The sequence below is a fragment of the Myotis lucifugus genome, unplaced genomic scaffold, assembly GCF_000147115.1.
Source record: "Myotis lucifugus unplaced genomic scaffold, Myoluc2.0 scaffold_1, whole genome shotgun sequence".
Taxonomy (NCBI): domain Eukaryota; kingdom Metazoa; phylum Chordata; class Mammalia; order Chiroptera; family Vespertilionidae; genus Myotis; species Myotis lucifugus.
This window is the reverse complement of record NW_005871049.1, coordinates 33,902,151-33,928,068: the sequence shown is the minus strand read 5'-3', so window position 1 is coordinate 33,928,068 and position 25,918 is coordinate 33,902,151. Positions and strand designations below refer to the sequence as shown.

Genomic DNA, 25,918 nt, shown 5'->3' with positions numbered 1-25,918 from the left:
GGATTTGACCAATCTAGATATCTCATATAAGTGGAATCATACAGTATTTGTCCTTTTGTGACCAGCTTATTCCATTTAGCATAATGTGTTCAAGGCTCATCCATTTTGTAGTATCTATCAGAATTTTCTTCCTTTTCATTGCTGAGTAATAATCCATTGTATGTATACATCATATTTTACTTATCCAATGATCTGCCAATGGACAGTTGGTTTGCTTCTATATTTTGACTATTTGACATCTACACTAATAAAAGAGAAAGATGCAAATTGACTGTACCTTCACGTTGCCCACCAGCCAATCAGGAGTGAGTACGCAAATTAACCCAACAAAGATGGTGGGTTAATTTGCATATGCAGGTGCTGAGCAGCCGGGGGTGGGGCGGGATACTTGCATCATCATGATGGCAATGACACAGGCCTTCTGAACCACCCCAGCCGCTCAGGGCCTCTGGGCAGCGAGGGAAGGTGGAAAGGTGGCTCTGGGCCTGAAGGAAGGCAGAAAGGTGGCTCCAGGCTGGAGCGAAGGCGGTGCTGGCAGCCAGGGGAAGGAAGGCCCATTCTTTCATGAATCTTTGTGCATCGGGCCTCTAGTGTGAGTATAAATATCTGTTTGAATTCCTGCTTTCATTTTTTTGTTTGTATATACCAGAAGTGAAATTGCTGAATTTTAATTTTTCTGAGGAACTTCCATACTATTTTCTACAGCAGCTGCATCATTTAACATTTTCACCATGCACAAGGGTTTCCAGTTTTTCTTTGTCCTTTCAAACATTCATTTTTTTAATTTTTTTTAATAATAGCCATCTTAATGTGTCTGAAATGGTATCTCATAATGAGTTTGTTTTGTATTTCCCTAATGATTACTGATATTTAGGGTCTTTTCATGTGCTGATTAACCATTTGTATATCTTCTTTGGAGATATGTCTATTCCAAATCCTTTCCGCATTTTAAAATCAGGTGTTTTTGTTGTTGTTGTTATTGAATGTAGGAATACTTTAAATTTCGTGGGTATTAACCTTTTATCAGATATATTATTTGCAAATGATATTTTCCATTTTGTGAATTGTGTTTTCACTCTGTTGGAACCTGTTGATAGTGTCCTTTGATGCACAAGCTTTCCTAATTTTTAAGCTTCAAATGGGCCACTTGACATAATCATGTCCCTTAAAAGTAGGCTAAATGTTGCTAATGAAGGACTGTTAAGCAGAAACAGCTGTATTAGTTATCTATTGATATATGACAAATCATCCCACAATGGCGTGGCTTAAAACAATAATAAACATTTTTATCTTTCACAGTTTGTGTGTGTCAGGAACTTGGGTGTGGTTTGGGGAGCAAACTGGCTTGGATTTCTCAGGAGTTTCAGTCAAACTCCCATGTCTGGCAAACTGGTGCTTTATATAAACAGAGGTCTTTTGTGCTCAAGTGAGGGCGTATGGCCCACAGGCAGGAGATCCTGTCTGAGTTTATCCAGGACTGAGAGAAGTCCTGGCACTTTGAGGACTGGTTTCTCCAGAGGCAGCACCATGAGCGAGAAGGTGATGCTCTTTTTGGGGGGTATGGTGGTGTGGCTTCCCCAATCTCAGGTAAGAGACCAAAGCAAGTGCGAACACAAGCAGAAGAAGCGAATCCCAGGTGGCACAGGGTGGGTACTGTGTCTGACACGAGTATGTGAGTGTGGGGGTACAAGCCTTTTGGGGATGTCTAGGGACACCTGGGTGTCTATTGCTGGCAACCCAACCAATGGTATCTCAGCTCTCACAATTTGAGTATAAAAAACAGTATGATCTTAATTATAGGTGATTATTATTAACACATTGGCTATTTTTAAAAATAAATCACAACCGGCATTTTCTAACCTTCAGCCAAAGAAAATATTAAGTGTGTTTTTTTTCTTCACAAGACTATCCACAGCAAGCATTCAAACTAACTGTGGTTGAACTAAGTGGTGCCACAACATTTATTCCATTTTGTATTAATACACCCTGTTTTATTTTCCATGCCTTCAAAAAGGGCAAAAAAATAAATAAATAAAAATCCCTATGTTTTTAATAACTCATGCAGGGTCTTTAGATTGAAATTATATCTATTCAACGTTTAGGCAACCTGTGAAATTTTATTTTTATAAACCTTTCATAATTAGAACACCAACAGCATCCAGACACCACAAAGCGGCCATTTGATTTTAGATCGTATTTCGGTTTACAAAATCACAAGTGGAACCATTTTCCCCACCTTAAATGCCATCACAAAGGAGGCATACTTGGGCTGAAATTGCAGCGGGAAATGGAATTCTTGTGAGGAACCAGTAAACCATTGGAATCAAGGGCGATCAGAATGGAAATGAAATAGCGGAGGAGGCCTCAAGCACAATGCCGCAGCATTTACGCATCTCCCGGGAATTCTTGGCAATGAGTGCCTCCTCCAGTGCTTCTGCGCTTCATCATCCAACTGGGGGGCCTGGAAGGCGGAGTGATAAAGCCACCGGCGCTGCTCCCTCTTGCAAGAGTTGCACTTTTGGTTAGAGAGACTCTGGGATGCTAAAATATTTTAATTTGCTTAAGTTCCAGCAGCTTAATGTTGTAGCAGCAGGGACCCATTTCATCTAAGTAAGCTTTCTCCTTTTCCAGTGGCATCCTGAGTGCAGGAAAATGTTCACGTCTAATGGGAATAATGATAAAAAAGGCCATATAATTTCCCCTCACCCACAAATAGGGCTCATCATGTAGTTTGTTGCTCAAGTGCTTTGAAAAAGAAAGGTATATGAATGCTGAGTACAGCATAAAGTGCCAAGGTGCTCTGATAGGGAAAAAGTAACTAAAAGCAGACTGGAGAAGGTACCATAGGAAAGAAAAATTATATCCCATTTTAATTTCATTAAGAATGGCAAAGCAAATGGCAGCTAATTATCATGTAGGATCACCATTTAAATATTATATTAATATTTAAAATCTTCCAATAGGCTTAACAAAATCTGTGAAATGTTGGTCCTCACTCGGTAGACAGAGAAGTGCTAAATACTGTCCCCACAGCGTGGGACTTGCCTGGCTGGCCTTCAAGCTTTCTTTGCACACTAGAAAGCATCACATAATTGATTCATAAGTCATAGCTGAGCTGAAACTTGAGACAGCACTGAGGATTATTTAAAACAATTAAATTGAGCAAAGGGCTGGGGAAAAGATAGCATCTAAGGGAGTTTTTTAAGGAAAAAAAAGCAAATAAATAAAAGGAGACCAAACTAAAATTAGTTTTGAGAAGTTTTATGGGAAATTGCTGAGTTTTAAAGTAATGTTGTCTTAACCTCACTTTTTAAATTTTTTTTATTGATTAAGTTATTACATATGTGTCCTTATCCCCACATTACCCCCCATCCCCCCACTCATGTCCTTATCCCCCTGTTGTCTGTGTCCATTGGTTAGGCCTATATGCTTGCATATAAGTCCTTTGGTTGATCTCTCCCCTTTACCCCCACCCTCCCCTACCTTCCCTCTGATAACCTCACTTTTTTTAAAAGAAAATTTTTTATGGTGCTTCCAAATGGCAAGAGACTGTACCTGCCAGTGACGTGTTGTTTCACTTTTGTTTTCAGCGTCTAAGTTTGGGTTGAAGATCCTATGCTTTACCTGCATAATGTTCAACAACTTTAAATACACTATGTGATTCTGTTATTTTTTAAGCAAACAGATGAAAAGATATATGGCTACATATTTTAAAAAATCCTGATACCACTGAGAAATTAAGGGAGCAAATGATGGTCAAACAGTGGGAAATGAATTTGTGTTTCATGTTTTTATATCTCCTCTCTCTGGTCCTTGGCAGAGAGAACAGTTTTACTTCGCTTTATTTTCCTCAAATGCAAAACAAACATAAAATGCCCAGTGTTCAAACGCATAAAATGCCCAGTGGTCAAAACAGGGACATCATTAAAGGGTGAGTTACGAGTGCTCTGCCAGTGTTGTGAACCAAAACTCATCTCTAGTGTGGGGAAGGTCCTGGGGTAGTGAGTGACATTCCCTGACACACATCTATTGAAGAATTTCTCCAGCCTGAGCCTTTATTGAGGTTAGAGATAAACTTGATCTTCATAACATGCAATGAACTCATCATATTTTAATGATTCATTAAATTATTATTGTCACATTACAAACATTATTGATTTTTAGGAAGTCTCTCATGAAGAATGACAAAATACCATTTACAGAAGATGCTTGCATTTCTTAAATGAAAAGCTTCATCCGAAGACAAGATGTTATATTTAAAAATGTGGCCAAGAGGGGAGAGAAATCACCACGTGATTGCAGCACGTGACTCATCTTTCATTCTTGCCACAAGTATTGGGCAGCCTTATTTCTCTCGAAGGGATTCAGAACAGGCCTCCCCAAGATGTGCTACTTTGGCATGTGAATTACTTTGAGTTGAAGGCAATTGAGACTCTGTAACTCCTGAGAAACTTTTATATCTTCCTTGAAGAATTTAAATCAGAGGCCTTGCACATAATAAGAGCGATCACCAGAAATAACCTTCTATGATCAATCTAGCTGGCAGGGCAAACTTCAAATTACTGAACACTTGCTCTTCTTTTCATCCCGAAAATGACCTTCCTTCCCTCGGAAGCCCCCAAGGTGCCTTATCTCATCTTCAGCTCAGAGTGTCATACATACCTCATTTTCCCGGTCTGACACGGAACCTCTCATGCATGTGGGGTTTCATACATACATATATAATTAAACTTGGTTTTCTCCTGTTAGCCTGTGTCATATAGATTTAATTATTAGACTAGGCCAGTGGTCGGCAAACTCATTAGTCAACAGAGCCAAATATCAACAGTACAACGATTGAAATTTCTTTTGAGAGCCAAATTTTTTAAACTTAAACTATATAGGTAGGTACATTGTTATTAACCTACCTATATAGTTTAAGTACTGTTGATATTTGGTGCCTCCCCCGCGCTGCGTCTCCCGTCTCCCCACCAACTGACACCCCCCACTTCTTCTAACGCCACTTCTTCAAAATAGACTCGCCCAGGCCGAAAATCGACTTCTGCGCATGGGCCACGAAGTTTCAATCACACTGTATGTGCGCGCCCGCACGTGGTGTTTTGTGGAAGAGCCACACTCAAGGGGCCAAAGAGCCGCATGTGGCTCGTGAGCCGCGGTTTGCCGAGCACTGGACTAGGCAAAAGAACCTTCAAGAATAGAGAAAAGATTTTTCATCCCCCATATCCTTTTTTTTATATTGTAAGGAAGAATTAGAAATAGTGATTGTTTTTAGAGGAATTGCTTCCGAAGGCTTAGCCATTTATGGAGGCTGAGTTTTTGGGGAAGAATTCATCATTTCCTGCTTTTGGGGAAAAAGCTCGTGATGGGGCACTGTGTCCCTGAACTCAATGATAGTTTCAAATAAAGCATCTGAACCCTATGATAACTTTGAATAAAGCATTTGAGAGCAGTCAAAAGAAGTGCTGGCTGCTGTTGATGGCTAAGGTTGTTAAACTACAGCTTTTATTCGCTGGGCAGTTTTATGAGAGGAAACTGATTTACAATCATCAAGGGAGAAAGGTCAATTTGTAGGATGTAGATTTTCTATTCATCACCACATTTTATAGTCTTGTTGGTGATTTTATTTTCTGATGTCAAACTAGTCATTTTGGTCTTGTTAATGCTTTTCCTTAACTGCTATATTTTTCTGACACAAACAAGGAAGAGCTCCATAAGCCAGATATTGTGTTCTTCTATTTCAGCTACATGAGACAGGGCTAGCTGACTCCATAGTGAGCAATGAGGAAACACTCATTAATCAACTTGGGGGGGGGGGGCTGGCTTTGACATTGAAATACCCCTCCTCCACCTCTTCCTCCTCTTCCATCCCTTCACCTCTCTATACCCCCTTCCACTCCTACCAATTTCAAGAGTCTGAGATGATCCATGGAGTCAACAGGGCTAGATGCCACCAGGGATATAACATGAAGAAAGGCACTTTGGGAAATATGTTGAGAAGTAATTTCACAGCTGACAGAGGCAAAACAACCATTCTTCCTCAGACCTCAGATTTAACCTTGGTGCCCATGAAATATACCCAAGTCATCCTGCTAAGAAACCCTAAATAAATGTGTAAAGCCAAAACTATTTGTAACTTGTATATAGATCACAGTATAGGATCATTAAATATAATCTGTTAAATAGAACATATATCACTATACATATTAAATAATGCTGTGTGTTATCTGTGAGATATACTTCCGCTTCTGTTAAAACATAATCCCAATGATAACATTATAATCTATATAAAACAGTTTATAACTAAGTAAGCTATATAAGGTACAGTTCTAATTCCATAGTCAGTTTGATTATTTTTGTTTAATCCTTTTCTCAAGCTCACAATGTTCAGATTGTTATATATAGATTTCTGGACTCTACCTTAGTCGGAGCCATTAGTTATAAGAAGTTAAGGCTTGTGTTTATCTTGTTTATCATTTATATTTTCAGGGCCTAGCACAGTGCCTGGCATAAATATTTTCTTCAGAAATAAAATTTTATTGGTAAAGAACATCTGGCAAAATCTGGCTTTTGTAGGCTCTCAGAATTCTACATGGGAAGTCTGTTTGTGTCTCCCAGATCCAGTTCTCCCTGAACCCATATAAAACTGTCACTTGTAACCTACCTTATCTAAAACCATTCTCAGCATCTTCTCCTTCCCCCTTCCTCACATCCCTATATTTGTCCTGATACTGTTTCCTCAGACACTACAATGAAAACCTCATAGTCACATTTGATGTCTTTCTCCTGGCACAATGGGACAAGTCAATAAATACCTTTTAGGAAATTTTCTTTACAAATGCTTCTTGCATTCAAAATGCTACTTTATTTAGTTTTTCTACTTTTTAGTATTTAATTGCTGGTTGATCTTTCCATTTTACCCTCTTTTTTTATCCTGGCACCTCCTGTTCAGAAACCATGAGTACCTCACTACAGTCTATTAGAAAAAGCTGTACACCTTGGTCTGCATACAGGGTCCTCTAGAATGGGTCTCCAATGCACGGTCCAGTTTAACCCCAGAGCTCCCAAACAGTCCATGGTCTCTCTCCGAGCCTGCTCCTTCCTTCCGGAAACCAACACTGCCCCAGCTGCTCTGCTTACTCCACGCCTCCTTCTAAGGGACAACATGGCAGGAGGGTTAAGCCTTGGACAGCCAGGCCTCAGTTCACAATTCTAACTCTACATACTTAACATTTAACCTCTATCCTTTATAAAGTGAGCTACACTTTCTTTTTTTCCCTTTTTTTATCTTTATTGTTGAAAGTATTACAGATGTCCCCCATTCCCCCTATTGACTCCCTCTACTCCATTCCTGCCCCCGCCCCCTTCAGCATGCTATTGTCTACATTTACAAGTACAATAGGCCATTCTGTACAATTGAATTCTTATGGAGTTTGACTTCTTTGGTTTTATAGTTCTTATCCTGAAACTTGAATAATGGTTTCCATAAAATGCAATATGAAATTTTAGAAAAGAAAGTCTTATTGATACTGCATTTTGTGCCAGTGGCAAGACACAGGAGGACAGAGTCCCCTGATTTGCATTCTCTGGGGTCCCTTACACACTTAGGGTGAGAGTTGACTCCAGCTTTGTCTCCTATGCTGTCCTCCCTCCCCTGGGAGCCAGGGAAGAGCTGTGTGAGCTTCCAGCACTGCCCCACTCACAGTCTATAGGGCTGCCCTGTGCTGCCATGGGGCCTCCTGGAGAAACTCCATGGGCCAAGCTGCTCCCATGGGGACTGCTGTTGTACTACAATTAGCTGGCATGGCTAGCCATGGGATGACTGCTCTGCACCTCATCCATGTCCCTCCTGATAGAGCCACCTGTCTCCTGTCTAATGGCTTCAATCGTCCCCGTACAATAGGGTTCACGGGGAGTCTGTGAGGTGTCAGTGATTGGCATTATACTTGGCTCATGTCACATCCTGAAAGATAAAGGGTCTCATTGAAGAGTCTTCCACCCACCAGCCACCTCTGTTTTGCAAAGTGTCACTTAGCAAAAGGCTCAATGTGCCTTTTACTGAGTAGCTGCTCCCTTGTCTTCACTTGTCTGTGATGAAGGACAGTCAGTCCATCCCAAAGAAGAGATGATTGTCACCACAATCCTGGGGACTTTTTAGTCTCCCTACACCTCTAGGGGTGAGCACTGCTTCCCTCAGGGAAGCAGTTCCTGATGATAACATACCATGACTGTGAGCAGTACTGACATGGGACCCCCAGACGACTCAGTAAAACACACAGTTTCATTCATGATGAGCAAAGCCTATAATTCTAAGATGAAGCTGAATGGTAAGTCACCTACCATGTCTCAGACTTTTGTGTTTTGTGGGAATTGACATAATGATGCTACTTTTCATTTTTGCCAGATAGGACATTAATAAAAATCTACTATCTTGTATTCTGTCACAAAACAGAAAAAAGCCTATTATTATAGCATAAAATATATTATTAAATTGAATAGACTTAGCTTTGTGATTCTTATTTTTCCCAGTTCACTGAGGCTGGGTAAAAAGTGGGCCAGGAACTGGCTCTGGTCACTGGTCATGAGCTGGGAACCACTCTAATGAGAACCTTGTTCATTTAACTGAGGTATTGCTGAAGGTCCTCTTTCAATTCAACAGCAATGGTACCCTTCCCCGTCCTCTTTGCTCAACCTGTCCATATCTTTATAATACATTTGAATATTATTTGTTGTTTTGTATTGACTTCTAATGGTTTCATGTGTGAATATCTTCTCTCTTCCAACCAGACTGTAATGCTAGGTAAATAGAAGGTACTGAACAACTAATTATTAGAATTTATTTCTATTAAACACACTGGTATGTTGTTTAGAGGATTGTCAACTTTTCACATGTATATGTGTGTGTATGTGTGTTTGTTTGCATGTTTTGGAATTCTGCTGGAATCCTCAATATGCATAGGTGCATAGATGAAAGGTGCACAGTTTTGAAGAATTAAACAAGCTTTGTAAAGTAAAAAAACCAAGCCTTTGGAATCAAATCTCCATCTTTGCCTCGACTTCCTAATGAGGCTGGAAAGATGAACTAAGTATGGAGTTGACATGGCTCTGCTTTTGAAGTATCTTGAAAGTCTCTCATCATTTTTGATGATTTAGTAATACTGTAGGGTGTAGCCAGTAGTTGAGATTTTCCCATAAAATATCAGAATTGTTTTTCATGTACTTTTTATTTAAAAAATCATAAAATGCTCCTTAGAGTGACAGCTCAGTTTCAATATTTATGACGTTCTAATTGCTCTAGCCATTTAGAAAAAAAAAAGAGTTCTCAAGTAAAATTTAAGTGGAAAAGATTAAAATTCAGAATTATGGTCTTTTTTTCATTTGAATGAACACCCACTTTTTGCTGGAAATTTTATGCACCAGCACTAGCTTCTCTATATTCAACAGTCCTTGAAAAAGTACTTAATTTCTTTCTTGAAAATATAAGAGCATCTTTGTAATTTGAAAATAAACTCTTTGGATCAGTACAACTCCCCCCCCCAGTTTTATTCTACTTTGGACTGTAAACCAAGCACACATGATCTATCTTCAAATGAATGACTCCGTGTGGGCACGAGCTGGAGAACATACGAGTGAGTGAAAGGGATATGTGGCAAGACATCATTCTGTGGGGGGTATTTTTAACTGCTATGATTTATGATATTTGCATGGCTGACTTGTGATATGTGCTCAAAGCTGTTCAATCATTTACCTTTTTGTGAGTTCTTGTTGTTTTCCTGAATGAGGTTTCAGATTCAGATGTAACAAATCTTCTGTCTAAATTAAATCTCATTTCCTTTCCCAAGATGCAAGCCTTTGGAGCCAAGTATCCATCGTTGCCTTCACTTTTTAATGAGGCTGGAAAGATGAACTAAGTATTGAGTCAACGTGGCCCCGCATTTGAAGTATCTTGAAAGTCTCTCATCATTTTTGATGATTTAGTAATAATGTAGTGGGTAGCTGGTAGTTGAGATTCTCCCATAAAATATCAGAATTGTTTTTCATTTTCTTTGATCACTTTATAATTTTGTCATTGGTTACTTTTCTTTAAATGATATATTTCTACAGCTACTTAATGGAGTATGTTGTTAATATGTGATTAATCTTTTGAGGGGAAGAATAATATGACTTTGTCCCTTCAAGGAGTATGTAATATAACTTCATTATTACTAACTCAAACGTCTGTAAAAGTGATTATGGATTTGGCTAAAGAAAAATGGACACTGTTGACAAATAACCTCAGAGAGGGGATAAGGAAAAATCCTACTTCCCCCAAAACACTCACTATAAATATAAATTTTATTATACTTAATTAAAATGTTTAAGTTTTAGTAAGTATTTCCTTGTTGCAGTTTTTCCTGATTAATTAATTCTGTCAACAAATATTTGTTCATAGTCTACCAAGCCTTGTTCTATGTGCTGGGAGTATAGTCCCCTTTATTCATGGGGGATACTTCCAAAAGCCTCAGTGAATGACCGAAACCAGGGATGGCACCGAACCTTATGTTTACTATCTTTTTTGCTATACAGACATATACTTTATGGCTTTTCTTTGGCACACCCAAATTGCACTTTGGAGCATTATTAAGTAAACTGAAGGCTACTTGAACACAAGCACTTTGATACCAGGACAGTAGATCTGATATCAGGGTGAGGTATTGAGGGTCATGGGGGTTTCGTGCCCGTGAGAGTGAGGTTAGTATATACATACAGTGGGGACAAGCTGGACCGCACAAGATTTCATCGTGGTGCTCAGAATGATGCACAATTTAAAACTTATGAATTGTTCATTTTTGAAATTTTCCATTTAATATTTTTGAACTGCAGTTGACCATCAGTAACTGAATCCCTGGAAAGCGAAACTGTGGAGAAGGGGGGACTACTGTAGCAAATACCACAGAGGAAAACTGCCTTTGTGTGGTTGATAGTCTAATAAATCCTGATGAACTAGTTTATATTTTTTAAAAAACTTGTTATGTGAGCTTATTGAGCTTTCTATGAAAGACCCAAAAAGTGACATATTGCAGCCTAACTAATAAAGGAACCAAAATGAATAATTCAGGATTTGATTCCCAGGGCAGCATTGTGCAAAGGGGTGTGGTAAAACACCCTTTTTGTAGATTTGACACTTGAGCAGTAGCAGGTGCAAATTGTGGTGAATAAAATTAACTCAGCTATGAAGAACGTAGCACGAAAAGCAGAAATTGTCAGGATTGTTCCCAAAAGGCATTGTGACTACGTCCTCCCAAACATGTATGACAGCATTCTAAAAGGCCAAAGACAAAATCATCCTTGCGTTTGATCTAAGGAAAAGGATTTTTTTCCCTACAAAAACCCCACTTGGATTTGGTCAATTTTGGAGTTTTGAGGTTGGGGTAGAACTTTAGGCAGAGCTGATCCTAGTTACAAATGAGAAGGCAGAGTTTGGGCACCCACCCCTACCGTCTCCTATTTACCCCTTCCTCCAGCTGACTTATGATGTCTCCTGCTATGCTCCCATGGGAGGAAAGTACTGGACCTTCCTTCCAAAGACCTGAGCTTCAACTCCTCCTGTGCTATTTATCCTTCACGTGAGCATGAACAAGCCGTTTTGCCAAGCCTCAGTTTTCTCCTCTACAAAATAGAGATAATACCAACCTCAGAAGGTAATGATGAAGATTAAATAGGCTGTTTGTGAAAATGCCTTGAAATGATTAACAACAAGAATTAGCATAATGGCTAACACTTCTTTAAGGAACCGGGCAAGAAAGTTCTGAGAAAGACAGAAACTCTCTAGATACTAAAGACTGCCCAGTGGAATGGCGAGTGGTGGAGGTTTTATTTTGGTTAGTGCTTCTGTTAGGTTGTGTCTTAAATTACACCATGGGTAAGGCTGCTTCCTCTGCCGACAGAACGTATGTCAAGCCCAGCTTATTCAGATCCCCAAGTACTCACTCTTGCCAGGCTGGTCCCAGATGGAACTTTATAAGGGACGTACTTCCTGTAGATATGACCAACTCTAGAACATGGAACATCGAACATTTCTCCTCCACACATCCAAACCTAAAGAGAGGTAATTTCAAAGTATGAAAAAAAGAAACCCAGAAAATTCCATACAAAAAAGGAATTATTAGCAAGACTCAAAAACATATTAAAATCTCTTAAAGTCTCAAAATGAGTAATTTCTTTTTATTATAAATAGCTAACCAAGAAAGAAAACCACATTTTCAAAAACCCAGATTCATAAAAGTATAGAACCAAAATACTAGTTTAGTAAGATCTAATTTCCATAGACATCGTGACATTATTTTTATTCTAGAATTTTATTATAAATATTACATTGAACTGAAATTTAATGCTTACACATCTTAGTTATATAGATATTTGTTTTGAAAGCCTTGTGAAATCATTTGAAGAAGTCACATTAAATTTTAAATGTCAATTTAAAATATAAAAAATGGAATTTTTAAAATAAATTAATGAATTAAGGAACACATATCTATGCTTGAAGTTACATCTGCATGCTAATTTTTCCCACCCTTGATTTTTTTCTTAGGTAAAGAAATTAATTGGTTAGTGATATGGAAAAAGGAAATATTATGCCTGAGTTATATGTTAAAATGCTGTACTTATATATAGTAACAAAAATTAATTGGTTATATTTTATCATGACTACCCACTTAGACACACACTTAATAATGATTTTATATATAACAGACTATTTACTACAAAAGGACAAATTAGACACATACTTAATCATAATTTTATATATAACAGACTACTTACTATAAAAGGACAAAAGACTATCCTATATAAGAGGTAATATGCAAAGTAACCCTCATGCCCTCATAAGATGGCTGCCTACGACCAGGCTGACAGGGGGGTTAGTGATGGACAACCAAACGACTGAACAAGCAGGCAGGGTGGGGCAACCAGGATGGCAGCAGAATTAGTGAGGGGCGACCAAACAACTGAACAAGCAGGCTGCATGGGGCGACCAGGCTGGCAGGGGGGCCATGAGGGGCAATCAGGCCAGCAGCTGGGGGGGGCAGTAAGAGGTGACCAGGCCAGCGGGGGGCAGTCAGGGGCAACCAGGCCGGAGGGGGGGTGCAGTTGGGGGTGACCAGGCCAGTAGGGGGGGTAGTTAGGGGGTAGTTAGGGGCAACTAGGCTAGCAGGGGGTCAGTTGGGGGCGACCAGGCTTGCGGGGGGGAAGTTGGGGGAAACCTGGCTGGCAGTGGGGGGCAGTGAGGGGCAACCAGGCCGGGGGGGGGGGGGGGCAGTTAGGAACAATCAGGCTGGCACACAGAGGCAGTGAGGGGTGATCAGGCCGGCAGGGGGGAGCAGTTAGGGGCGATCAGGCAGGCAGGTGAGCGATTAGGAGGCAGCAATCCAGGATTGTGAGAGGGATGTCCGACTGCCGGTTTAGGCCCAATCCCTGAGGGGTCCCAGATTGGAGAGGGTGCAGGCTGGGCTGAGGAGACCCCCCTGACCCATGCACGAATTTCATGCACCGGGTCTCTAGTTTACTATAAAAGAACTATTTACTATTAAAACAAAAATGCAGACTTCATATGGGCTAGGTTTTTAACTATTTCAATTGTAAGAAAAAAATTAAGAAGAATTAGATACTATTATGGTTAGTTTTATAAGTCAACTTGGCTGCACTACAGTGCCTAAATATTTGGTCAAATATTATTCTATACATTTTTATAATGGTGTTTTTGAATGAGATTAACATTTAAATTGGTAGACTTTGAATAAAGCAGATTACCCTTCATAATGGAGATGGATTTTACCTAATCAGTTGAAGGCCTTAAAAGAACAAAGACTGACCTCCCCAAAGCAAGAAGAATTCGGCCAGCTATCTGCCTTTGGACTTGAACAGTAGCTCTTCCCTGGGTCTTCAAACTGCTAGCCTACCTTACAGATTTTGGACTTACCATGCTTCCCCAATGGTGTGAGCTGATTCATTAAAATAAATCTCTCCTTTTATATATGCATATCTTGTTGACTCTGTTTCTCTGGAGAACCCTGACTAAAACAGGTACATAGATTGTTTTAAAGTATAATATTGAAAGGAAGAAAGATAAATGTTTATGTTTTAGCTTATATTCACTTCCTACTTTTCTCATTAAGAGGAATGACACCCCATCTAAGACTGGTGAACAAATAGTGATTAGAGTGAATGGAAGTCCAAGGGAAAGGGAATTCAATTATTAAGACAATATTAAGGCCCTAGCCAAGTGGCTCAGTTGGTTGGAGCGTCGTATGGTACACCAAAAGGTTTCAGGTTCAATTCACAGTCAGGGTACATACCTAGGTTGTGGATTTGATCCCTGGTTGGAGTGCACGTGGGAGGCAACCTATCAATGTTTCTCTCTCACATTGATTTTTTTTCTCTCTCTTTCTTTTCCTTTCTCTCTCTAAAAATCAATAAAAAACATATCTTCGGGTGAGGATTTAAAAGAACAACAACAACAACAATACTCAGTTGTTCTAAATGGGTTTAGGACTACTCATGGTATTAATTTTAACTTGATGGGGTAGACATCAGAAGTATGTATGGATGATACAAAGCTGGTTGGGGCAGTTAACATTCTAAACTGTAGTACCAACATCCATAAAATCTCAAGAGGCTGGAGCTATATAAGATTAAAGTTTAATAAGAAGGGTAAATATAAGAATCTGTCCCATTTCTAAAAGAATCAATGCATCCAGAGAAGGATGGGGTGGAAAAAGACTAAGCAGCATAAAACACACATCACCAACATGATATGAACAGTTTAGGGAGTAAGAGTCCTGATCTATCTGACTAAAGTCTTATGCTAATTTCTGAGTAAATGCTTTATATTCTCTTTTAAAGAGAATTACCAAAGTGGTAAAGGATGTAACTGTGCTTTAGGAAAAATAATGGAAAGAACTGGAGATGTGTAGTCTTGCTAAGACAAAATTCAGAGAAATCTTTTTCAAATATTTAAAGACCTAATGTTTGGAAGAGATGGTCTATAGAAACTCAAAGAGATAGAAAGGATTAATAGGATAGAGCTATAAAAAGTCAATTTCAACTCAGTGGAAGGAAAGACTTTTTAACAGACAGAATGATTAAAGATGTGTTGAAATCAGTGGTAGATGACACTTTGGAGACAAGCATATAACTTTGAATGGATAGTTGATCTAGTTAACATTTTAAGGTAATTCTAATATTAAGAGTTAGCATTTATGAATCCTTACTATGCCCTTTTTCATTTAGAGCTCACAACTCAATGACAGAATTTACTATTTCCCCAATTACATAGGTGGGAAAATGGCAGTCTAATGGCCGAGTAACTTGCCCAAGGCCACATAACTGGCCACCACAAGAATGGAGATTTGAATACTAGTAGTATCACTCCAGTGTTCACATGCTTAATCAATATTCTATCTACAAAGTCAGGAAACTTTGTTTGTGGTGGTCCAGATAGTAAATACTTTTACTTTAGGCTTTTAGGTCATATGGTTTCTCCTTCAACCAGGCAACTCTGCTAAGGACAAGGTGTGGCCATATTTTAATAAAACTTTGTTTACAAAAACAGGCAGTAGGCCATAGTTTGTTAACCCCTGTTCTACAAGGTACAAAGTCCATTCGAACATTGAAATGCAGTGATTCTATATGTGGGAGAGTGTGGAAAAATGCAATTGGATATTACAAAATCTCCCATTGCTCATGCTCCTCTACAATGTGACCTTGGTACCCTCCCATTGAGGTGTGGGTCTATATTCCTTCTCCTTGAATTTGGGTGGGCTTGTGACTTTTAGACCAGGGGAGTATAGATGAAGTGAGTGAGGCTAGGTGATGAAAGGCAATGTAGCTGCCACCTATCCTCCGGGGCACTTGTTTTTATAACTGAGATGCCATGTAAAAAAATCTTGAGGCTACCCCATTGTGAGAAAGTCTAGGCCACATGAGAAGTCATGTGAAGGTGCTTGGGTCAATAGCCTCAGTGTTTTAATGCACAGCCAGCATCAACTGCCAGACATGTAAGTGAAGATTCCTCTATATGATTCTACATGTAGCTATTGAGTTACACCCAACTGAGGCCCCATATATCATGAAGCAGAAATGAGCTATACCTCTTTGAGCCTTCTCTAAATTTGGGACCCATAGAATGCATGAGCTTAATAAAATGGTATTTTATGTTGTTAAATTCTTGGCTACTTTGTTTTGCAGCAATAGTAACTGGAACTACATATTTCCAAATCCATGATAAAGGTGAACTGCTAACACATATAATCAAAACTTATGGATCACCCACCAATTTCATCTTATCTTATTGTGGGAGATACAGCTCTAGGTCTCACCAATTTCTCTTTTTACTTCTTCTTGGGTTATAGGTTATAATCATCTTCCTGCTAGTTTATAATATCCAGCTCCTCTGTATGAGATGGGGCTATATGATTATTTCATGCCAGTGGAATGCGAACAGAAATGAGGTGCATTGCCTCTGGGCCAAAATAATTAAGAGTGGATTTTCTTTTCTACCTTCTTCAGGATTTACTGTTTCCCTCAGAGCCTGACAGACTACAGAAGATCCAGAGAAGGGGTCTGACTCCCGGTTAGATGGTGACATCACTAAATACATGGGGCCTCGGACCCTGAAAACCTGGATGGAGCAGAGCAGGCTCCTCTCCCAACCTGGGCCAAGTTGTGACAGGGCCAAAGGAAGAACTTTGTTATCAAGATTTTGGAATTGTTACAGCAGTGAGTCCACTCTAATAATTTTTAATTAGCAATAATCGCACCTCAGATAAACCTCATTGGTTATTATATAGCCAAAGCTTTAATAATTTTTTAAAAAAGAAAATCATATACAGTGAATGTAATCATTTGAGGGATTATTTTCTTTGATTATTTATGCATTTTAAAGAGGTAAAATTTGAAAGAATTTGACCACAGCCAAAGGAGTGGATAATGGGAGGGCAGAGAATGTTAGATAGTCATGTGTGTAATAAAATGTCAGTTCTTATTAGTCAAAGCTAAGAATGTGTCAAGGCAAAGAAGCCTTCGTCTACAGCTGGAGATAGTAACAGGTTAGAACAGGCATTTATTTTTCATGAAAAAGGTGACTGTATTACTTCCATTAGTTGATGAAGGTTGGCAGTCTCTCCTGTAGGAATAGGGAATGGTGACAAATAAGGGCACGATGTAGGGCCAAGGCCAGGAGCAAGGTCTTACATTTTCTGGTCTTAGTCTTTCTTTCTTTCTTTCTTTTTTTTTTGGTCATAGGCAGAAATGGACTTAGTACTTCTTATGAGAGAATTCTCCAGGGTGAGAACTGCCACAGCAGAAAGTTAAACAAATCATCATTGCCTTCCTTTTTAAGATATGGCAAAATAACCCAATAGATGCACAGAAATGAAATTCTAATGAATTCTTTTCAGAGGGTCACTCAAATACAGCTTTTAAAGATCCCTTGGTGTAGATAAAGCACCACACAATTAACGGCTTTAAACAATACCCAATTACGATCTCACAGTTCTGTGAGTCAGAAGTCCATGAGGGCTTGGCTGGGGGCTCTGCCCAGAGCCTCACAAGGCCGAAGTCTAGGTGGCAGCTGGGATGAGCTCTTGTCTGGAGACTCTGGGGAAGAATTAGCTTCAGGGCTCATTTGGGTTGTTGGGAGAATTGAGTTCCTTGCAGTGTTGGACTGAGACCCCATTTTTAGGTCCTTGCCCCAAGAACCCTCTGTCTTTTTTAAAAAACATATTTTTATTGATTTCAGAGAGAAAGGGAGAGAAAGAGAGAGATAGAAACATCAACGATGAGAGAGAATCGTTGATCAGCTGCCTTCGGCACACCCCACACTGGGGATTGAGCCCACAACCCTGACTGGGAATCGAACCAAAACCTCATAGTTAATGGGCTGACACTCAATCACTGAGCCATGCTGGCCAGACATGAACCCTCCGTCTTAGCAACAGTTAACCTCCCTCATATAGAATCCTCATTTACACTTTAAATCTCTATGCCTTCTTTTGTTACCAGCCCGAGAAACTTCTTTGCTTTTAAAGGGCTCGTGTGCTTAGGTTAGGTTCACCAGGATCATCATTCTATCCTAAAGAGAACTGATGAATAATCTAATTACATTTGCCAAATCTCCTTTTCCCTGTAATGTAATGTAATCCTGAAAGTTAAACAAGGAAGAGGTTCATCTTAGAATTCTGCCTATCACAGTCTCCAATGGATCAAAATTCATGTCTTAGATCAACAACCTGCTCCTAATTCTTAAATTATTCCCATCAGAAATTTTTATTTTTTTCCAAGTCAAATTTAGGAATTTATGTGTAGATTTTTTAAATGCCAAATTCAGTGTTAAAAGAACTGTGGAATCCTGCAATTTGTTACTCCATACTGCCACTATGATCACCTAAAAGCATAAATCTGAGTATATCATGCCTCCATTTAAAATCCTTCAGTGGTTTTCTGTTGCTGTTGGGGTAAAGTTACAACTCCTCCATAATGTTTCCAGGGCCTTGTATTATCTGGCCTTTCATTATGCATTTCTCAATCACCCTCCACTGGGCTATTTTTTAATTCTTTGGGAAGCATCAAATTTCTCTCCTCAGGGCTTGCTGCCATAAATTGTTCTCTAAAGAAATTCTCCCTCTACCCTTCTTTCCGATTTATTTTACAGATTTCAGCTTCACCATCACAACTGAGCCTGAGATTTGGTTGGGACTTTTGCTTTATACTCTGTTTTCATCACATACTTTCCCACAGTCAATTGAGTCAACAAGTGTGCAGTGAGTGCTTAGTATGTGCTAGGCATTAATCACCAGGCTGGAGCTATAATCTGTGACCAATTCAAAGTTCTGAGCACATGGAGTTTTCATTCAAATGGAGACAGTACTTATGACAATCGTAATTAAGCGATTTGTGTGTCATCATCACACAAGTCATCAGTGTAATGATTTGCTTAGTGTTTGTCTCCCCTCACTAGGCTATAATTTCCATGACTATTTTATTCATTATTATATCTCCAGCTGCTAGTGAAGGGCTTAGCACATAATAGATAGTCAATAGATACTTGTTGAATGGTTGAATATGATCACCTCTTGTTTCAATTATACTTGTAGTCCCACTTATGTAAGGGCTCTATGGCCTTTCCAATTTAATGTTGCTTCTTACAACCTCAGGGCCAACTTGCTTTTCACCATAAGCTCACCAAATCAATTGTTCCTAATTGCAGAGTTGTTTTGGTTTCTATACCAAGGATATCACCATGCACATCTTTATTTTTCTTTAGTCTTCCAATAACAATGCCTATTTCAGTAGAATCATTCATATCCTGACACATCAGAGAGATGTGTTTGGGTAACACTGTGGGAACATTGTTCTCTTGAAAAGCGTAACTGTTGTGGCATTTATCAAATCCTACAGATTCTAAAAGATGTGGTTCATATTTTAAAAAGACAATTCCTGTTAGTGTAATGTGATGATATTCTAAAAAAAAAGTCTATGGCATTGTCATACTTAAATATCCAATTCTTGGAGAAATGTTTTAGATTTATAAATGCTGTGTCTTATTTTGACAATGTAAATATTTTAAAGCAATGTTATCTTACCCATGATTGAGCACAGAGCATTTTTTTATAGTGTAGTTCAAATTGACGGAATAATTGAATGCTTGCCTTATTTTTAAAATCACTTTCAATATCAGCCACAGACTGGAATTTAGACATAGAGAATGTTAAATTGAATGGAATCATACAATTATACCAGTCACACAGAATATGAAATTAGTTTCAGTAGGAAATTTATTGTCAGGAGGATAATAAGGAAACATTTTTATCAGGTATGAGACGAGACGTAATATACTATATGGAAATGATTATATAAATTCTCAAAAACATTTACTGCTGCATTCATTTCCAAAACCTGCTGTCTCTCCAATTTTATTTCCTACTTTGTACCCCTTTCTCTCTCTGCTCAAGCTATTCTGTGATCTTTTCTGTTCCGCCAACATGCCAGGCACCCTCCCACCTTAGGGCGTTTGTTCCTTCTATTTGGGATTTGCTTCCAGACACATGACTAACTCTCACTTCCTTCAAGTCTTAGCTCCAAGCCCTTTTGCCCCAGACACCCTCTCATCATGCACTCAGTCCTCATCACCCTTTGAAAAACTTCTTAAGACTAGATAAACAACCATGCCACCGTCTCTCTGAAAATTAAAATATTAATTGCTAACCTTTGGATTGTAGACATTGGAAAGGGCCATGCCTGGCAGAAGCTGCTTTTCCCGGCCACGTGTAATAAAGCTGCACCTTTGGCCTGACTTGATCTAACAAGGGTCACAATGAGAAGTTATACCCACACACCACGGCTTTGCTTTCTTCTCACAAACCTGGGCTTTCAGATTATTCTTTGAGGTCAGGAGAGAAAAATAAAAGTCTAGTTTGACCTTTCCTGACTCCCTTTTCTATTTGTGGATCGGCACATAACACAAGCAGCAATTGGGCAATACATCTCCATCTTCATTGAGGATATGGTGGTTTCTAGTCTCAGGGAAAAGCTCTTGTTTCTCGAGCCATTGGCTTAGGATTTTTTCAAAGCGAGAAATGCTCCATTATGTCAGTATATAAAAAAAATCCTGCCCAAACTATTTTGCATTTAATGAGCTTTGAGAGGTCTGGGTGGGGAATAGCAGGGCTTCAGAGTGGACCTTGATCAGATGATCACTACTTTTACATGCAGTGTTTATATTTGCAGCAACGCCAAGCTGTCTTAAAAATAGTGATTTTAAAACAGTGATTAGAGTGGGCCTGGAAATATATATATATATATATATATATATATATATATATATATATATTCACTTATAGATTTGAACATTTTAATAGTGCTTCTTTAGGTAAAATATTATGGTTAAGGACATTTAACTCATTATTTTACAGTTTAGAAGGTGCATTAGAGGCAAAGTGTTTGCTTTTTACTATTATTTCCATGTGTTTCCACATTTTGTGTGTAATTGCTTAAATTTCTGGATTCACCATCTGCTAAAAATAAATAAAAGTTTTAAAAATTGACTTTCTATCATGGAACCATAACTTCCGTCCTTTAGGAAAATACGCAAACATGTGATTCTCCTTTGCTCTTGAGTTGGGCTGTCAATCATACCACCTTCCTAATGGCAGGGGCAGGAACCTGACTCAGGCCAGGCTAATTGAAGTCTTTCCTTGTGTTTTATCAGATCGGAATTACCTTTCTGGTGGCAAAGCAGGAAATAAAGCCTGAGAGCTTTCAGTGGCCTTTGCTGAGGGGTGGAAGGACAGTCCATAGGAGGGAACAAAGCTGACAAAGAGAGAGACAGGGGAAGATATGCAGAGAAAGGATCCTGGTAGCATTTGAGACCGGTTTCTAGGCCTCCCAGAGGCTCACTCACTTCCTTGAGTTCTTCACAGTTTGATTATATGAGTGTCAATCCCCCCTTTTCTCTATGTTAGGCAATTGGGTTTCTGTCCTCTAGTAAGCTAAAGAATCCCTATTTTTGAACAGTGAGGGTTTGAGTGTCTAGGAGCACCAAAGGTGCACATTGAAATAAGCACATCAGTCCAAAGCTGATAACTTTCTATATCAAAGTACTCAGCTTGAATACACATTACAACAAAAACTTTAAAGAAGCAAAGGGTTTTCGAAGCTTCAGTTGATAGTCAATTATTTCTTTAAAAAATATTTTATTGATTTCAGAGAGGAAGGGAGAGGGAGAGAGAGACAGAACCATCAATGATGAGAGAGAATCATCGTTTGGCTGCCTCCTATATGCCCCACACTGGGGATCGAGCCCGCAACCTGGGCATGTGCCCTGAATGTGAATTGAACCATGATCTCTTGGTTCATAGGTCAATACTCAACTACTGAGCCACCGCAGCCGGCTAGTCAATTATTTTGCTTTAGCAACATTAAATACAAAGAAATTTCATCAAAGTAGAGATATAAATGCAACAAAAGTCCATAATGGCATTTACATGTTATTTTTTATCTTGAGGAGAAGTGGATATACTTTCATAATGGAAAGAACACTTTGGATCAGAGTTTGATTTGGGAAGGTTACTACCTTTTTCTGCATCTTATTTTCATCTTCTATAAAGTTGTAGTAATGTGTCTCCTTCATAAGGGGGTTGTAAGCAGGACGTTAAGTAGTACACAGCACCGTTAAAGGGCACACAGCAGGTGCTGGAGAATAGTGGCCATATGATATAGTCTACCTGCAGGACTACTTTCATTCTCCTGGTATGTTGGGGGCAATATGAAGTGGCTGCTGTAAATCCACACGTTAACCTCTCTGAGAGGGGTCAGGCCTATGAATACATGCAAGTTTGTGAATTACGTGGCGGTTGGGTTGGGGGGAGGTAGGGATTGTATTCTCAATTGTCACTCTCACAATTTGGGGAGAAGGAGGAAATTGTGGTGTCAACATATGTGAGCCTTGTGTATTGTAGGTTGCTGACCTGGATGTATAATGTAAAAATCAAATCCTTATACCTCTACAGATAATGTGTATATATACCTGGAGGCTTTCTATAGTATTGTCATTGAGATATGGGTGAAGGGCTTGACAATTTTATAGAGAGTTTTTTGGTAAATTTCCATACAAACATCTTTTGAGTTGGGGGCTGACTTGCTTTATATAAATTTACACACTAGAAGCATTAGAGTAATTGTATTATCTTTCATTTCCCTTGTTAGAGAAAAATGGCAACTAGAAAAATGTAATAATTTGAAAAAAATTCAATGTTAGAAAAGGATTTCAATAGGAAGTCAAATTAATCTTAACACAGGTACCGAATGCTGTATAAATTGTTATATTTTGCTCACTTTACAACTATCTATAAAAGCTAAAATAAAATTTAACAAGGAATTAGGAAAACGTCATCAGGCATAAAGGAAGTAACAACTGGGAGGAATTCAGACTTGCCGCTAGGCTTCTATCTAATGGACATAAAATTGAACTTGAAAATGCTCTGTTACACCTGAGGTACCTTTTGTTGGGTAATTGAAATGAATCTCAGACTGGCTGGTGAGACATTTAGCAGCTGTTTCTGTTTATCTTTGAGTTTCTGAATGAGTTTAGAGTCATTTTAATATTTTCTTTGGAAGATCAATTCTGAGCATGCTGAATTAAAGTGGTTATTTTCATGTCACCTAGGCTAAATATTGCAGGGGGAAAAAACCCATAGGAGCAACTTCAGATATTTCCTTGTGTATCTGAAGGTATACGATGTGCCATAAAAAGGCTTCTGTCACATTTTCGATACAAAATGCAACTGCACTTTGAGGTGCTTGGCATGCTCAAAAGTAAGAGGTGGTCTCTAATATAGCTGTCTCAGAAAAGCAATGAGAAGCTATATAAAATATTTTAGAAACATTCTTGGCATAAAAAAGGATTTCTAATGGGCACATTTTATAAGGCTGAATTTATTTCTAACAAAACCTTTTGAACAAACTATCCTGATGGTTTATAGAGAGATGGCTTAAGGGAAAAAGAGTATACAGTACTTATAAAGTGAGCTGGAGTTGTACCCTTCTTGGGAGGCAAATAAACCATTTTAGGAGTATGAGTTAAACTTCCTATGCGGTTTTTGTATTTTCAGACAACTAAGGAGAACGTGGAGAATGCTTATTAATTAAAACTTGTTGTTCTATTTATCTGGTTTGCCTTATGAACTAGAAGCCCTTCCTTGTCTAGCTCCCTCCCACTCCAAATTTCACGTTACCACTTTTATTGCATTAAATTTATGAGTTTGCTTAGGCAGAATTATCTTCTTTATAAATTTCATGTGCTCAAGTCTTTTTGTGTGTCCCTCAGTAGCATTTTAACTGTTCTTCATGAGGTCTAGGACATTTCTTAAGTTTATTCCTAGCTGTTTTTTCCCTACTATTGTGAATGGTATCTTCTTTTGGGGTTGTTATTTGTAAGTATAAAGGCTATTGCTTTTTACATATTTACACACACACACATTTTGCCAAGGCAACTAACTCAATATCTCATTGTTTATAGTTTTCCAGTAGGTTCCCTGTGTTGTTCAGGTAGGTATATGTTGATATTGTTTGCAATTAATGAAAACTTTTCCTCCTCTTTCCAACTTCTTTCTCTCTTACATTATCTCTTGTCTAACTGAATTGCCTCCTATTTCTAGAATAATAATTTAATGGAAAAATTCCTAGACTTTTCTCATTAACCTAGCTGATGGCTTTTGAGTTGAGAGATATCCTTTATATGAATACATAGTAATATTTTAATCATGCTAAGTATTTTGCTCAAAGTGGATTGCAAAGTTTATCAAATGCCTTTACGTAAACTATGGCAATGGTCATAACCGTTCAAATTTATTATTAAGGTGGATTATGTTAATATGTCATGTTACATATCTCAATATTGAAACATATCCTTGAAAGCTGAACTTATTTTGGGATAATTAGTCTTTGAAAAGTTGTTCTATTGTGTAACCTTTTATTATTCTTTAATCTTAGTATTTACAAGTAAAACATATCTATGTTTGAAATCCTTTTGTGCTATATTGGTCAGAATTTGCTATTAATATTATGCTAGTTTTATAACTAATTTGAAAGATATTTTTCTTTTCTGATATTAGAGACACAAAGGAGAAGGAATGTTCTTTTTCTGTTTCTTTTTCATTATATCCCAACTGCCACTCTTTTTCACTGCCTTATCTTGTCTTTTGATGAAAGTTCAGCATTTCATATTTTTTTACAGAGTCAATAACTTCATTATTATTTTCAAGGAAATTTATAACCATGTAGTAACATTTATTTTCGGTGATGTTTCTTCATTTTTTTTCCTAATCCTTCCTTCTTTTTTCTTGTAGTATTTTTATATGCCACTTTCTTTAAAAAATATTATTATTCATCTCTGAATAGGGTGAATACTTCTTACCATTTATAGCAGGTAGTCACCCTATAACACAAAATTTGTGTATAAGTAAATTAGTTTAACCTATATTTTCTGCATCCACTAGGGATTGGCTGCTGCAGGGCTGCTCACAATATCGAGTATCTTTCCTCCAGTCTGCCTCACTAATAGCTGCTTCCTGCAGATAGGGCTGGTTTGGGTAATATTTCTTTTGGAACTGTCCCCAAACTCCCATTTGCTGTTTCTCTTGTGTACCAAACTCAATCCAGGGAAGCTCTGGCCACCAGCAATCACACATGTTGCTATTATTTCAAATAAGTGTTTATAGGTTTCCCCCTATGTTGTGCCAATTACTTGGAAAATGGATGTCTGCTGACTACAAGTAAGAGTTGTAGCTGTGATCATTCCATCTTCCCATGTTCCTGTAACATCATTGAATCTACCTTTACTGCATTGATAACCATCTTTATACCTTGTGGATAGGGGTAAAATGTATGGTAATTTGTCAAGGATACAGTTTTTGTTGTTCCTGTTTTTTATTCTCCTTTCTGTTTTGAGTGATCTCTAAGAGAAGGTACTACTTTTCCATTTTAAAACTGTTAATATATTGTAATTATTTAACACTCAATTGTTGAACTATAACTATACTTAAATCTTTTTTTTTGATGGTCATGTACCATGTAGGAAACTTTAAATTTAACTAATATTGTGGGCTTATTATTTCTGATTTTCTAAGTACCGATAAATAAAACCCATGTTTATTCTTGAGATGCTTTACCATGAGGTTAAGCTCAAGAATATTTGGTTTACTGAGCAATGAAAATCTCACATTGATGGCTGTTTTCTTGTATGAGTAAGAAGTGAACATGATGTCTTCAATGATTAGTCCCTATTGTGTATATTCAATTCTTATTGAGTAATCAGTGCATATTGAAGATAGTAAAAATTAAATTTTACAGGAAATCATAACAAGAGTTGTCAGCCTTCAAATTTAAT

The 25,918-nt window shown here is 38.3% G+C and overlaps 1 protein-coding gene across 1 annotated transcript in view; it reads right to left on the bottom strand.

Annotated features, from left to right (window-relative positions):
• GALNTL6 (polypeptide N-acetylgalactosaminyltransferase like 6) overlaps positions 1-25,918 on the bottom strand; it is a 915,183-nt gene that overhangs the window by 66,935 nt on the left and 822,330 nt on the right. Inside the window, exon 8 of the mRNA XM_023753492.1 lies at positions 11,968-12,075. Coding sequence (XP_023609260.1) covers positions 11,968-12,075 — 108 coding nt within the window. The remainder of the gene's footprint in view (positions 1-11,967; positions 12,076-25,918) is intronic.